The 14,710-nt window shown below is 45.6% G+C and overlaps 1 protein-coding gene across 2 annotated transcripts; it reads right to left on the reverse strand.

The window, feature by feature from the left end:
* Positions 1-1,052: 1,052 nt before the first annotated feature.
* Positions 1,053-13,276, reverse strand: ZNF774 (zinc finger protein 774). 2 transcript variants are annotated; one of them, XM_066355462.1, is made up of 5 exons: positions 13,023-13,276; positions 12,410-12,504; positions 10,267-10,380; positions 4,775-4,881; positions 1,053-3,473 (listed from the first exon to the last, which is right to left on the reverse strand). In XM_066355462.1, exons 3-5 carry the CDS (start codon positions 10,362-10,364, stop codon positions 2,236-2,238), a joined length of 1,443 nt encoding a protein of 480 aa, XP_066211559.1. In that variant the 5' UTR covers positions 10,365-10,380; positions 12,410-12,504; positions 13,023-13,276; the 3' UTR covers positions 1,053-2,235. The 2 variants fall into 2 exon arrangements, with proteins under 2 accessions (XP_066211559.1, XP_066211558.1); XM_066355461.1 differs by lacking the exon at positions 12,410-12,504.
* Between the last annotated feature and the right edge of the window lie 1,434 nt (positions 13,277-14,710).

Consider the following 14,710-nt stretch of genomic DNA (forward strand, 5'->3'; position numbering starts at 1 on the left):
CTGAATGCCAGGAAGGATCCTGTAATATATATTATTTCGCTTCTGCAAAGTGACAGTCCTCTTCCAGGTCCCTCTGGCTTGCTCGTCACTGGAGATTTCCTATGCCTCAGATCGCAGCAAACCCCCAATGGGAGTTCCTCAGACAATGCTGTACAAAAAGCTTCTGAAATTCTTTCAGCCTCTTAGTCACAAGACCGCAAACATCCTCTATGGTAATTCTGCCTTGTCACGGCAATGAGACATTTGGTGACTAATGCCTGCATAGCACTGGGGTGGGAGTGTTCTGTTTCATTAAAACTGTGTGCTCACACCCGAGACCTTCTAGTGCCAACCTAATTTCTTGCAAGTTCTTGGCTTGCAGGGCTGTGCTAATAAACCCCTTACTGAGTGATAAGGCTGAGAATAAGCAACCAGCTTTGTATGGAGTGTCTTTTAAGGAACAGGTACTATACTGAGGGCTTCATGTAAGATCTCAAATATAGATCATTATAGTGATAAGGTGACCGTTTTGATACTGAGCACCTACTTTGTGCCCGTCATTGTACCAGGTGGTTTACAGGAGATCTCCAGGTCACACTTAGCATATTTCCTTTGTATAAGATGCAATTTTTTTTTTGAAAAATTTGGGGTCTAGGCCCTGGCCGGTTGGCTCAGCGGTAGAGCGTCGGCCTAGCGTGCGGAGGACCCGGGTTCGATTCCTGGCCAGGGCACACAGGAGAAGCGCCCATTTGCTTCTCCACCCCTCCGCCGCGCTTTCCTCTCTGTCTCTCTCTTCCCCTCCCGCAGCCAAGGCTCCATTGGAGCAAACATGGCCCGGGCGCTGGGGATGGCTCTGTGGCCGCTGCCTCAGGCGCTAGAGTGGCTCTGGTCGCAACATGGCGACGCCCAGGATGGGCAGAGCATCGCCCCATGGTGGGCGTGCCGGGTGGATCCCGGTCGGGCGCATGCGGGAGTCTGTCTGACTGTCTCTCCCTGTTTCCAGCTTCAGAAAAATGAAAAAAAAAAAAAAAGAATAAAAAAAAAAAAAAGAATAAAAAAAAAAAAAAAAAAATTTGGGGTCTAAAAACTGGGTGCGTCTTATACAGTGGTTGTAGTTTTTTCACTTGCTTTTCCCACTTTTCGGCACTTGTTTTTGCACTCATTGTTGAAGACAGTGATTCATCATCAGACACAGAGGAGGACAAGCTAATAGATGGGAGTTTTGACAGTGATGAGGAGTTGTATGAATTTTATGATAAATAAAACTTGAGTTCAATAACTTTATATAATACATTTTTTCAAATTTTGAGCCCCCAAATTAAGGTGCATCTTATACATGGGAGCATCTTATACATGGGGAAATACGGTATCTTATTTCTCTTCCAGTGACCAGGCACCAACTACTAAACTCATATTTCTCAGTCCTGGCCGGTTGACTCAGTGGGAGAGCATCAGCCTGGCGTGTGGAAGGTCCAAGTTCAATTCCCAGCCAGGGCCACAGAAGAAACGACTATCTGCTTCTCCACCCTTCCCCTCTCATTTCTCTCTACATCTCTCTTTCCCTCCCACAGCCAAGGCTTCATTGGAGCAAAGTTGGCCTGGGCGCTGAGGATGGCTCCATGGTTTTTGCCTTAGGCACTAGAATGGCTCCGGCCGCAACAGAGCAACACCCCAGATGGGCAGAGCATCGCCCCCTAGTGGGCATGCCCGTTGGATCCTGGTTGGGCGCATGCGGGAGTCTGTCTCTCTACCTCCCGGCTTCTCACTTCAGAAAAATACAAAACACACACACACACACACACACACACACACACACACACACACACAAAACCCTCACATTTCTCTAAGAGTCAATCAAAAACAGCGAAGGAATGTCTTTTGTATTGCAAACATTATTTGGATCCTATAGATGTATCCTCACCAGTAAAACATGGGGGAAAAGGAAGAGAAGGAACAGATCAGGGCCCAACTTGAACCACTGGTGCCCAGGTTCAGGTTCTCTCTATTTGGGATACTTGAAGACTATACCACCCTGGCCAGATAGCTCGGTTGGTTAGAGCATCGTCCCAAAGCTCAGAGGGTGCCAGTTCAACCCCAAGTCAGGGAGCATACAGGAACAGATCAATGTTCCTGTTTCTCTTCTGCTCTCTCCTTTCCTCTCTCTAAAATAAATATTTTTTAAAAATTAAGAAAGAAAAAGAGAAGACTGTACCAATGGAAGTTTGGAAGGGAACCGTAGCACCACTGGATTATTTCCTAAATCAAATGAGTGTTTTGATGGCATAAAAGATGTGCTTTCTGACGGAAGCTCTTGTCGCATTTACTACAGTGAAAAGGTTTTTCTCCTGTGTGTGTTCTTTGGTGTGTCAGGAAATGGGAACGCTGGTTGAAGGTTTTGCCACACTCAGGACATCGATAGGGTCTGTCTCCTAAGTGGATTCGCTGATGGGTCATGAAGTGGGAACTCTGATTGAAGCTCTTCCCACACTGGCCACAATGATAGGGTCTTTCTCCTGTGTGGATCCGCTGGTGTTTAATGAGGGCAGAGCTGTCAGCAAACCCTTTTCCACAGTTGTCACACTTAAAAGGCCTCTCCCCTGTGTGTGTTCTCTCGTGCGTGACCAGATGTGAGCTCTGGCTGAAACTTTTGTGACAGTAAGGACAAGTGAAGGGCCTTTCTCCTGAGTGAGTACTCATGTGAGACACAAAATGAGAACTATCTCGAAAGCCCTTTCCGCACTTCGGGCATTTAAAGGGCCGCTCTCCTGTGTGAGTTCGTTGGTGCTTAATCAAATCTGAGCTTTGGCTAAAACTTTCTCCACAGTCATTACACCTGTAAGGCTTTACTCCTGTGTGGATCCTCTGGTGGGTGATGAAATTTGAGCTTCGACTAAAGCTTTTATGACATTCGAGGCACGTGTAGGGCTTCTCTCCTGTGTGGGTCCTTTGGTGCATTATGAGGTGTGGCTTCCGCCCAAAAGTCTTCCCACACTCTGGGCACTCGTAGGGCCTCTCACCTGTGTGGGTTCTCTGATGTTTGATGAGGGTGGAGCTGTCGCTGAATTTTTTCTCACATCCACTGCACTGGTAAGGTTTCTCTCCTGTGTGTGTTCTGCAATGGGTGACGAGGTCTGAACTCTGTTTGAAGCCTTTCCCACACTTGATGCATTTGAAAGGCCTCTCGCCCGTATGGGTTCTTAGGTGTCTTATGAGATAGGAGCTCTGGTTAAAGCTCTTTCCACATTCTGCACACACAGGCTTCTTTCCTACATATCCATCAAGGAGCTTGTTTAACTCTTCACTCTCTGAAAAGGGCTCCTGATGGCCCTCTCCTGGAAGGGTTCCATGTTCTTCTAATTCCAGGGCCCTCTCCCAGCTTCCTCCCCAGCTAGGAGTAAAAGAAATGTCTTTACTGGCCCTTTCTGGGGATGGGCCACATTGTTCTGTTGTTTCAGAAACCTCCTGATGGAGTTTTTCCACCTGATTCTCAAAGTCTGAAAAATTAACAGAAGTGACAGAGAATAAAGTTATCAGGATCGAACATCAGAAAGCTGCAAGAAAGATTAAAATTAGTGTCTTTGCAACAGACTATAACTAATTTGACTACTTTGGTTTTCACTTTATAAAATTTTATTGAAGTTCATTGAACTTACAGAAAACATAAATTCCTAAACCCTTTCTATTTTAAGATGACCGGGTGAATTTTGAGGTGACCTCAAATGTATCCTTCAAGAATAAGATACATATTGTCAAAATTGGGCAGCTCCTTTCAAAGTCAAAACAAAAGTGAAATGCTTACTTAAAAAGAGACTTTATTTGGTGACTGCCCAAGGACTCAAATTTAAACTTCTAATAGGAAGAACAAAGGTTCTAGGGCAGCCTGACCAGTGGTGGCACAGTGGATAGAGCATGAAATCCTGAGGTCACCAGCTTGAGCACAGGCTCACCTGGTTGAGCACAGGCTCAAGTGTGAGATCATCAACATTATCCCATGGTTGCTGGCTTATAGCCCAAGGTCACTGGCTTGAAGCCCAAGGTTGTATCAAGGTATGAATGAGAAGCAATCAATGAACAAAACTAAAGTGACACAGCCTGACCAGGCAGTGGCGGAGTGGATAGAGCGTCGGACTGGGATGCGGAGGACCCAGGTTTGAGACCCCGAGGTCGCCAGCTTGAGCGCGGGCTCATCTGGCTTGAGCAAAAAGCTCACCAGCTTGGACCCAAGGTCGCTGGCTCCAGCAAGGGGTTACTTGGTCTGCTGAAGGCCCATGGTCGAGGCACATATGAGAAAGCAATCAATGAACAACTAAAGTGTCACAATGAAAGACTGATGATTGATGCTTCTCATCTCTCTCCATTCCTGTCTGTCTGTCCCTATCTATCCCTCTCTCTGACTCTCTCTGTCCCTGTAAAAAAACAAAACAAAAAACAAAAACTAAAGTGACACAACTACAAGCTGATGTTTCTGACCTCTTTCCTCCCTTGCTTTCTCCCTTCCTGTGTCTGTCTTTGTCTCTATTACTTGGGAAAAAAAAAAAAAAGCCTGACCTGTGGTGGCACAGTGGATAAAGCAGCAACCTGGAATGCTGAGGTCATCGGTTTGAAACCCTGGGTTTGCCCAGTCAAGGCACATACGAAAAGCAACTATGAAGCAACCAGGCATTGATGCTTCCTACTCCTCCCCCTTTTTCTCTCTCTCTCCTCTCTCTAAAATCAACAAATAAAACCTTAAAAGAAAAAAGTCTAGGGCAGCATTCCAAAATTCTTCTCCTACCCAGTAGCATTCACATCTCACCTGCGTGACTTTCCCTTAGGATCTTCCTTGCCTCAAAATTTTGGAGTGGTAGAACCCATGGCTCTTCTTTCTGTTCCAGCTGGGAGATAACACTTGGTCTAGAAATCCTATACAGAAAGATGAACATAGGGTGTTAATCTGAGCCAATCACACAAGGCCTGGCCAAAATCTAAGCCCTCCTCCTTCCCTCGGTAGAACAGAACACCCAGAGAAATTCTAACATGTGTTTGGTCTCATTAAAAGGGCAGCCATGCCTGACCTGTGGTGGCGCAGTGGATAAAGCATCGACCTGGAAATGCTGAGGTCACCGGTTCGAAACCCTGGGCTTGCCTGGTCAAGGCACCTATGGGAGTTGATGCTTCCAGCTCCTCCCCACCTTCTCTCTCTGTCTCTCTCTCCTCTCTCTCTCCCTCTCTGTCTCTCTCTCTCCCTTTCTTTCTCCTCTCTAAAATGAATAAATAAAATAAAAAAATAAAAAATAAAAGGGCAGCCATGATAAAGTGATAAAAAAGGGAGATCACCTCAAGAGGCTGAGAAAAAGCCCTTTGCCTCCCATTAAAAAATAATCAGGACTTGGTTCATTGAAATGTTAGAGTAAATACAATAACTCATCTCTAAAGATGCAAGACTAAACCATGTGGAGAGATAATTTTATCAGAAACAAATCAAGGAAGTTAATATTGGGCTTTAATATTTTCCCAGAAAAGCAGAAATGGACACATCCACGAGAAAAAGACAAACAGCTCTGACTGGGTAGTAGCTCAGTTGGTTAGTTAGAGCATCATCCCAATATGCCACAGTCATAAGTTCAATCCCCAGACAGGGCACATACAAGAATCAACCAATGAATGCATAAATAAGTGAAACAACAAATTGATGTTTCTCTCTCTTTCTCCTTCCCTCCCATATATATATATATATATATATATATATTTTTTTTTTTTTTAGGTGATAAGAAAGGAGACAGTAAGGCAGACTTCCACATGTGCCCCAACCAGGTTCCACCTGGCAACCCCATCTGGGGCCAATGATTGAGAACCAAGCAAAAAAAAAAAAAAATTAAAACAAACAAACAAAAAACAAACACTTGTAAGAAAAAAATTGACACAAAACATGAATAGGCAATTCACAAAAGAAAATGAAGAGAAGTAGTCTATAAATTATATGGAAAAACTTTAACCTTACTATTAACCAGATAAATTAAAATTAGCCTGGCCTATGGTGGCTCAGTTGATAGAGTGTCAACCTGGAACACTGAGGTTGCCGGTTCGAAACCCTGGCCTTGCCATATAACAAGCAATCAATCAATGGACAACTATAGTGAAACAACTGAGTTGATACTTCTCACTCCAACCCCCTCTCTCTCCTCTTTAAAACCAATAAATAAAATCTTTTTTTAAAGAAAGAAATTAAAGCCTGACCAGGCAGTGGCGCAGTGGATAGAGCATAGAACTGGAATGCAGAGGACCCAGGTTCAAAACCCTGACGTCACCATCTTAAGCATGGGCTCACCAGCTTGAGCGCAGGGTCACTGGTTTGAGTGTGGGATCATGGACGTGACCCTATGGTCGCTGGCTTGAGCCCCAAGGTCGCTGGCTTGAGCAATGGGTCACTCGCTCTGCTGTAGCCCCCTGGTCCAGGCACATATGAGAAAGCAATCCATGAGCAACAAAGGAGCCATAACAAAGAATTTATGCTTCTTATCTTTCCTTCTTCCTGTTTGTCTGTCCCTATCTGTCCCTCTCTCTGTCACAAAAAAAAAAAGAAAAAAATTAAAATTAAAACAATGATACATTTAGGCAATATAGTATAGAGGTGAAAAGTGCAAACTCAAGAGTCATATTGCCTGAATTTGAATCCTAACCCTGCCTCTTACAAGCTGTGTAACTTTAAGAAAGTTAAACTATCTATTTCTATGTCTTTATCTATAAAATAGGGATAATGATAAGACTTACCTCATGGAGTTATAAAGAGTAAGTGTTAAGTCCTCAAATGTTAGCTATTACTATTAATTAGACCTGACTATTAAATTACTGTAGGAATATGCTGTGAAGACTTGCAGAGAGTTAGGGTAAACAATCAGAGACAATGAGGAGCCCTAGGGTGAAACCTCTGAGCAGGTGCGAGTCCAGGGCCTCTCTGACCCTGTGCTGGAAACAGCAAAACAGCAGGATAAGATTCAGTAACAGAAAATGTTTAGGCCAGGGGACCCCAAACTTTTTACAGAGGGGGCCAGTTCACTGTCTCTCAGACCGTTGGAGGGCCGGACTATAAAAAAACTATGAACAAATCCCTATGCACACTGCACATATCTTATTTTAAAGTAAAAAAACAAAACGGGAACAAGTACAATATTTAAAATAAAGAACAAGTAAATTTAAATCAATAAACTGACCAGGCCCTGGCTGGTTGGCTCAGTGGTAGAGCGTCGGCCTGGCGTGCAGAAGTCCCAGGTTCGATTCCCGGCCAGGGCACACAGGAGAAGCGCCCATCTGCTTCTCCACCCCTCCCCCTCTCCTTCCTCTCTGTCTCTCTCTTCCCCTCCCGCAGCGAGGCTCCAATGGAGCAAAGATGGCCCGGGCACTGGGGATGGCTCCTTGGCCTCTGCCCCAGGCACTAGAGTGGCTTTGGTCGCAACAGAGCGACGCCCTGGAGGGGCAGAGCATCGCCCCTTGGTGGGCAGAGCGCGCCCCCTGGTGGGCGTGCCGGGTGGATCCCGGTCGGGTGCATGCGGGAGTCTGTCTGACTGTCTATCCCCATTTCCAGCTTCGGAAAAATACAAAAAACAAACAAACAAAAAAAAAAAAACTGACCAGTATTTCAATGGGAACAATGGGCCTGCTTTTGGCTAATGAGATGTCAATGTACTCCTCTCACTGACCACCAATGAAAGAGGTGCCCCTTCCAGAAGTGTGACAGGGGCCAGATAAATGGCCTCAGGGGGCCGCATGCAGCCCATGGGTCGTAGTTTGGGGACCCCTGGTTTACGCTCTCAGAACAGAGATTAGGAGTCAGCATGTTACTTGCACTTTACTTCATCCCCTGAAAACTTCTGCTGTCTGCTTCCTTGAGTTATTCGTACTAGCTAATATAATATCTGAGTAAGGCTGGGGACGGGGCTTCAGTCCTTTGGTCTACTGACCAGGGCTGTTGCCTCGCCTCGGCCCCTTGGAGCATGTCATCTGGTCTCTGAGTAGTTTATTGTTGCCATGACAAATTATAAATAAATTGATTTAATATTTCTAGAAAGCATTTGGGAAAATATCAAATCTTAGAAATGTACCTATAGTTTGACTTAGCAATTCTAATTCTCGTAATTCTAAGAAAATGGAAAAAAAAAGTTGTGCAAAAAACATATTAGCTAATTATTAACTAATTATACTTCAAGAAACAAAACTTTAAAAAAAGACAATTAGCAGCCCTGGCTGAGTGGCTCAGTGGATAGAATGTCACCCTCCACACACCAAGGTCATGAGTTCCATCCCCAGCCAGGGCACATACGAGAAGCAATCGATGGGTGCACAACTATATGAAAAACGTAAGTGTAACAATGAGTTGATGCTTCTTTCTCTCTTTCTCTCTCACTCTCTTTCAATTAATAGGGAAAAAAAAGACAACTAGCTAAGAGCTGTTCATCACAATACTGGTGAAATTTGGAAATGACCTAAATGTCTCACAACTGCCATTTTATAAGTAAAAAATGGTCAAATTTATGGTTCAAAGTAATGCAAATTACTCTACCCATACAACAAAATACTAAAGTGGTAATTTTAAGTGGTATATAGAAAGATATTTATTGTTAGCAAAATATATTCATACTACAATGTATAACTAGAATGAATGTACCACATGGCCCCAATTTTTTCTTTTGTTTTTGCATCATTTTCTAAATCTATATATGCTTGTTTTTAAATTATATCTAGCCCTGGCCAGTTGGCTCAGCAGTAGAGCGTCGGCCTAGCGTGCGGAGGACCCGGGTTCGATTCCCGGCTAGGGCACACAGGAGAAGCGCCCATTTGCTTCTCCACCCCTCCGCCGCGCTTTCCTCTCTGTCTCTCTCTTCCCCTCCCACAGCCAAAGCTCCATTGGAGCAAAGATGGCCCGGGCACTGGGGATGGCTCTGTGGCCTCTGCCTCAGGCACTAGAGTGGCTCTGGTCGCAACATGGCGACGCCCAGGATGGGCAGAGCATCGCCCCCTGGTGGGCAGAGCGTTGCCCCATGGTGGGCATGCCGGGTGGATCCCAGTCAGGCGCATGCGGGAGTCTGTCTGACTGTCTCTCCCTGTTTCCAGCTTCAGAAAAATGAAAAAAAAAAAAATCTATATGGGAGGGTCCTCAGGTTATGACACAGTTCCGCTCCTATGACAGTGACATAACCTGAGTTTTGGTGTAAGTCAAAACATGCCCTAGCTTAACACAAACGAAACAACTGCACTTTTAACAGTCCAAAAGGGCACAGGTAAGAGTACTGGGGGGCGCCAACTCCCTCACTCATACCTGCGTTATTGCGTATTCTTCCACCGCACACAGCCAAACTAGATTGCTCATGTAGTCCCTAAGTACAATGCTAATGGCATAAGCCACTCATGTCTCATTTTTTTTAGTTTTTATGGGAGTGAGCATTGTAAACTCAAAATGTCATATGTCGAGACTGTCATAAAACGAGGACCCCCTGTATATGCTTACATACTATGCTTTTAATTATATATATGAAAGCACAGTAACTCTTCAGTGGTAGGATGGATGACTTTTGCTTTCATTTGCTTGTCTTTGTCTTCAGTGAGAATATATTACCGGTGTATGCATACTCCTCCTACTTTTTTTTTTTTCAGTGAGAGGGAAGAGGGGAGGGACAAGAAACAGATCGGGAGGGAGAGAGATGAGAAGCACCAATTCTCCATTGTGGTATAATAGTTATTCATTGATTGTTTTCTCATAAGTGCCTTGATTGGGGGCTCCAGCAGAGTGAGTGATCCCTTGCTCAAGCCAACGACCTTGGACCCAAGCCAGCGATCTTGGGATTCAAGCCAGAGACCTTTGGGCTCAAGACAGTGACCATGGGGTCATGTATATGATCCCACGCTCAAGCCAGATGAGACCATGCTCAAGTCAGTGACCTCAAGGTTTGGAACCTGGGTCTTCAGCATCCCAGGCCAACGCTCTATCCACTTTCCCCCCACTTTTTTTATACTCCTCATTTTCCACAAAGACCTGAATTGGTCCTTTGAGTCTCAGTGTCCTGAGCTGGAAAAGGGGGACGATAATAAATACATACATCAAAGGGTTATGGTGAGATATTAACAAGGCAATAAATATCAAAGACATCTGTAAACCATAGGTGCCATAAAAATGGAAATCCTTTTTCTGCCAGGAGGACAATAGTTATCCTCACAGAGATCTGGATCTCAAAAGACAAGCATCCCTAGAGACCACTTAGACCTGAGCCCACTTAAAATATATGCCTTAAATCTAAAGGAGAGTAGCATCCTTACCCTTTGAGAGCCCATTCTTCTAATTCTGCTAGGTGGTATCCCTGAAGAGGATTCTCCAAACAGTGCCTACTCTTCCCAGAAGTCCCCAGCCACATCATTAAGGGTCATCAAGTCCTAAAGCAAGAGACCTCAGTATGCATCAATAGCTCTCTGGATATTCTCACCATGGTCTGAAAACCAAAAGACTAAGGACACCAGCATATTCAAACAAAGCCCCCCCCCCCCAATATCTCAGGTCTGTCACAAAGAATCTGCTTTTCTTATTCTGTTTTTACAGAATCCTTCCTTTGGCCAACCTTCCCATCATTAGAGGCTTGGGCCTCCAAAACATATGCACAGAACCCTGTTTTGAACACACTAACTTTTGGAGGAACAAATTGTCCATGATAGACAAGATAAACAAAGGAGAGAGTATCCAGGTATCAACTCAATTTCTGGAAAGCTTATAATCTAACTACATTTTCCTTAGCAAGCTAGCAATTGTGGACCTCTCCCCCCCCCCCCATTGATATGACAGAGAGAGAGAAAAAAGCATCAGCTCATTGCTCCACTTAGTTGTGCAATCATATGTGACCTGACCAGGGATCCAACTTGCAACTTCAATGCACCTGGACAATGATCTATCCACTGGACCAACCGGCTAGGGCCAATTATGAACTTAATTATACTCATATTAGTTATGAGGACAGCTGACTTTTCCTGGCTTCCAGATTTGTTGTCAACCTCAAGGGCCAGACCAAGCAGAACTCCAAAGGGAACTGCCTTGAGTACCATTTTATTTCAAGGTTTAATGGAATCAGAAATGAGGCCTGAAAAGAAAAAAAAAAGGCCCTGGCCTGGTAAGTCGGTTGGTTAGACTGTGGTCTCAATACATCAAGGTTACAGGTTTAATCCCTGGTCAGGACACATACAAGACTCAACCAGTGAATGCATAAATAAGTGGAACAACAAATCAATGTTTCTCTCTCTCTCTCTCTCTCTCTCTCTCTCTCTCAAATCAACCAATCCAAAAAAAAAAAAAAAACCCAGAAAACGAATAAGCTGTAAAATTAAGTGAACTTCAGTGGGGTTAAGTACATGATTATCTACCCAATATACTGTACACTTAAAACTAATACAAAATACAAAAGATGGAAGGAAGGAAGGGAGGGAAGGAGGGAGAGAGGGAGGGAGAGAGGAAGGAATTCAATGGGGATAAGCACAAAACAAACCCTTGGGGGCTGAAAACAATTATTAATACATCAATAAAATTGACAGCACTATTAAGAAAAAATTATTTTGGGGGAGATGACCAGATTACTGGTTAGATCAGTAATTTATTCATTAAGTAATATATTGTAAGACAGTAGGAATCACAAAGAAACATAGGTAGGTCTCCCACTTTAAAGGGTTTCCAACAGTACCTGACCTGTGGTGGCACAGTTGATAGAGTGTCGACCTGGAATGCTGAGGCCGCTGGTTCAAAACTCTGGGCTTACCTAGTCAAGTCACATAGGGGCATATAAATTCATGCTTCCTATTCTTCCCTCTCTCCCTCCTTTCTCTCTCCTCTCTCCAAAAAAGATCAATAAATAAAATCTTTACGTTTATTTATTTTTATTTTTTCTTTACAGGGACAGAGAGAGAGAGAGAGTCAGAGAGAGGGATAGATAGGGACAGACAGACAGGAATAGAGAGAGATGAGAAGCATCAATCATCAGTTTTTTGTTGCAGCTCCTTAGTTCATTGATTGCTTTCTCATATGTGCCTTGACCGTGGGCCTTCAGCAGACGGAGTAACCCCTTGCTCGAGCCAGCGACCCTGGGTCCAAGCTGGTGAGCATTTTTTATTTTGCTCAATCCAGATGAGCCCGCGCTCAAGCTGGCGACCTCGGGGTCTCCAACCTGTGTCCTCCGCGTCCCAGTCGAACACTCTATCCACTGCGCCACCGCCTGGTCAGGCTATAAATAAAATCTTTAAAGAGTTTCCAACAGAAAGAAACACAAGTCAGCCCCTGAACCTGCTACAAAGAATTCTGTGTTTCAGTGCAGGATGGACCAGATGGGGGAGAGGAAGTTTTCCTCTTTCACATCTTTGTCTCACTAGTCAAAGCACTTAGAACTTCTAGAATACAGACAAGAACACTTTTCACGGAAACATTTACCTATTTACAGTCATTGCTATCAGTCCATCATAAAGTACTGAGTTTTTAAGGACCTAAAAACCGTAGAAATACATTTCATCTCTCTGGCTTAAAACCTTCACGAACAAAAATAATGTCATTAGTTAGTGAAAACTGTACTGAATTTTGAGCATAAATTTTATTTCTACATCCATTACATAACACAACAGCAGGGTCCCCCTGCAGGAGGCAGCGGGAGTGAGGGGAAGGAGTCCCCAGCAAGGCTACAGAAACCCTGTCTCCCACGCTGTCTCCTGCCCCCCCCCCCCCCCGTACAGGTGACCTCAAAGTCCCTACAGCGCTAGGTGCTGTCCCTAAGTGCCACTGTGAGAAGCCCCGGTTTGTCACAAGATTTATTAATAGGAACATGACCGCCAGAGTAGGGCCGCCACCCATTCTCTCCCCCTCCACCCCCACCCCCACCCCCACCCCCACCCCCACCCCCACCCCCACCCCCCACGCTGCAGGCCCTAATCGGGTGTGCGGCGGTCCGAGGATCACAAAGCTATACTAAGGCCCGGGGACCACCACCGAGAAGCAAGAAAAGTGATACGAGGTTTGCTATCCTGACATCAGCAAAGAAAACAACATCTACCTCTCCCCACTGCTCAGCCGACCCGTGGGCTTTGAGAGGCGAGCGCGGGGACCCGCAGACACGGCGTCGGGGCGGCAGGCGAGCCCCTTCCACGCTCCTCAGCAGGCTGCGGCCGCTGTCTTCTTCCCAGGACCCACTCACCGCCCCAGGGCACAGCCGGGGATGGAGCAGGTAGGAGAGTCCTCCACCGTGGATCCCAGACTGTACGCCACACCGAGTCTATCCCAGCGGGATTCGTGACAAGACTGTGGAGACACAGGTGGGACTCAAGGCTCGACAGCCAGCGCCGGAAAACACCGCCCTTATCCTCTTACCATTGGCTTCTCAGTTTCCGTCACGAGAAATATCCCCCATCCATAGGCTGATAGAACTTCCAATCACCGCGGCACCTTCTGGGAAATGTAGTCCCCTGCAAGCCCTCAAAGAGCTCGTAGTCCAGGACGCCCAGTTCCGAGGGCTGACAAGTGCTGACTAAACTCAATTCCCCAGCTACCTGATTGCGGAAATTGCCTCTCCCAAGCTGAGAGGGAGATCAAAGACTGTACTCTCAGAGAATATATGCAGATGCAAACCTCGTGGCTTCACGAAACAACCGCGGAGCAGCCGGGTACCAAAGGCAGTGTTGCCCGCGGTCTGGAACCCAGACCCTTCCAGAGCGCGGAGCAGCTGTCGGCTCAGACCATGCTGCACATGTCTCCTCTAGCGGTTCCGCCGCCCCACTCGGGGCTGCCGGAGCCTGACTGATGTCTGCCGCCGCTGGGTTCCAGGCCAACTCAGACTGTGCATAAGAAACCCAAAGCAGAAGCCGTTAATAGAAGAGAGGCGTTCTGCTCCTTGCCAGTAGCATCACAATTCTCAGGCTATCCCCTTACCATTGGTTATGACACCTGCTCGTAGCCAGAGGAAGCAGGTGACAAATCAAGTGGTTTAGGAACCGCGTTCTTGCTGGTGCCCTATAGAATTCCTGTTCTTCAAATCTCGGTTCTATCCAGTGTGTCATTCCCCAAGCAGGGAGTTCCCTGCTAATAATTAGCAGGATTTAACGGATTTAAATTGGCAGGAGGTGGATTTAAGGGCGGGAGCACAAGGCACGTGCCCTGGGCCCAGACTTCTGAAGGGCACTGCAAAACCCCAACTTTACACTTTTTTCTAATGACACCAGGTTTGGTTTCATATGTACAATTTTAACATTAATAGTACATAAAAAATTTTTATTTATTTAAAAATATGATTAACATGTATTTTTATTTGCCCTATCTCTCTCTTATTTTAAAAGGGGCCCAATATTTTCTTCTGCACCCAGGGCCTCAACCTACCTTAATCCGCCTCTGCCTGTCATCTATCTACTTCTGCAACACTCAGGCTGGTGAACGTGGTCTCCACAATGCCTAGCCAGAGGGGTCTGCCTAGCTGGTACATCTCCTACCACAGCTGCATCACCTTTGTCTTTCCTCCTCTGATGTCCTGGTTTCTGCCACCTGACTGACCTGGGAAGCCGCGAGGAGATGGGGAAAGACCAATGAGGGACACAAAGATCTGGGCCTCTGGGCCCTGGCTGCCCACCTTGGGAGAGATTTTTCCTTCTCCTGTTCTTCCTTGAGGCCTCCCCAGTTCCTTTATACATACATAGAAACTTTCACATCGCTAGGAAAATCGCTTAATTTCACAAATCTTTTGAGTCAACTGAG

Source organism: Saccopteryx leptura, chromosome 13, assembly GCF_036850995.1.
Source record: "Saccopteryx leptura isolate mSacLep1 chromosome 13, mSacLep1_pri_phased_curated, whole genome shotgun sequence".
Taxonomy (NCBI): Eukaryota; Metazoa; Chordata; class Mammalia; order Chiroptera; family Emballonuridae; genus Saccopteryx; species Saccopteryx leptura.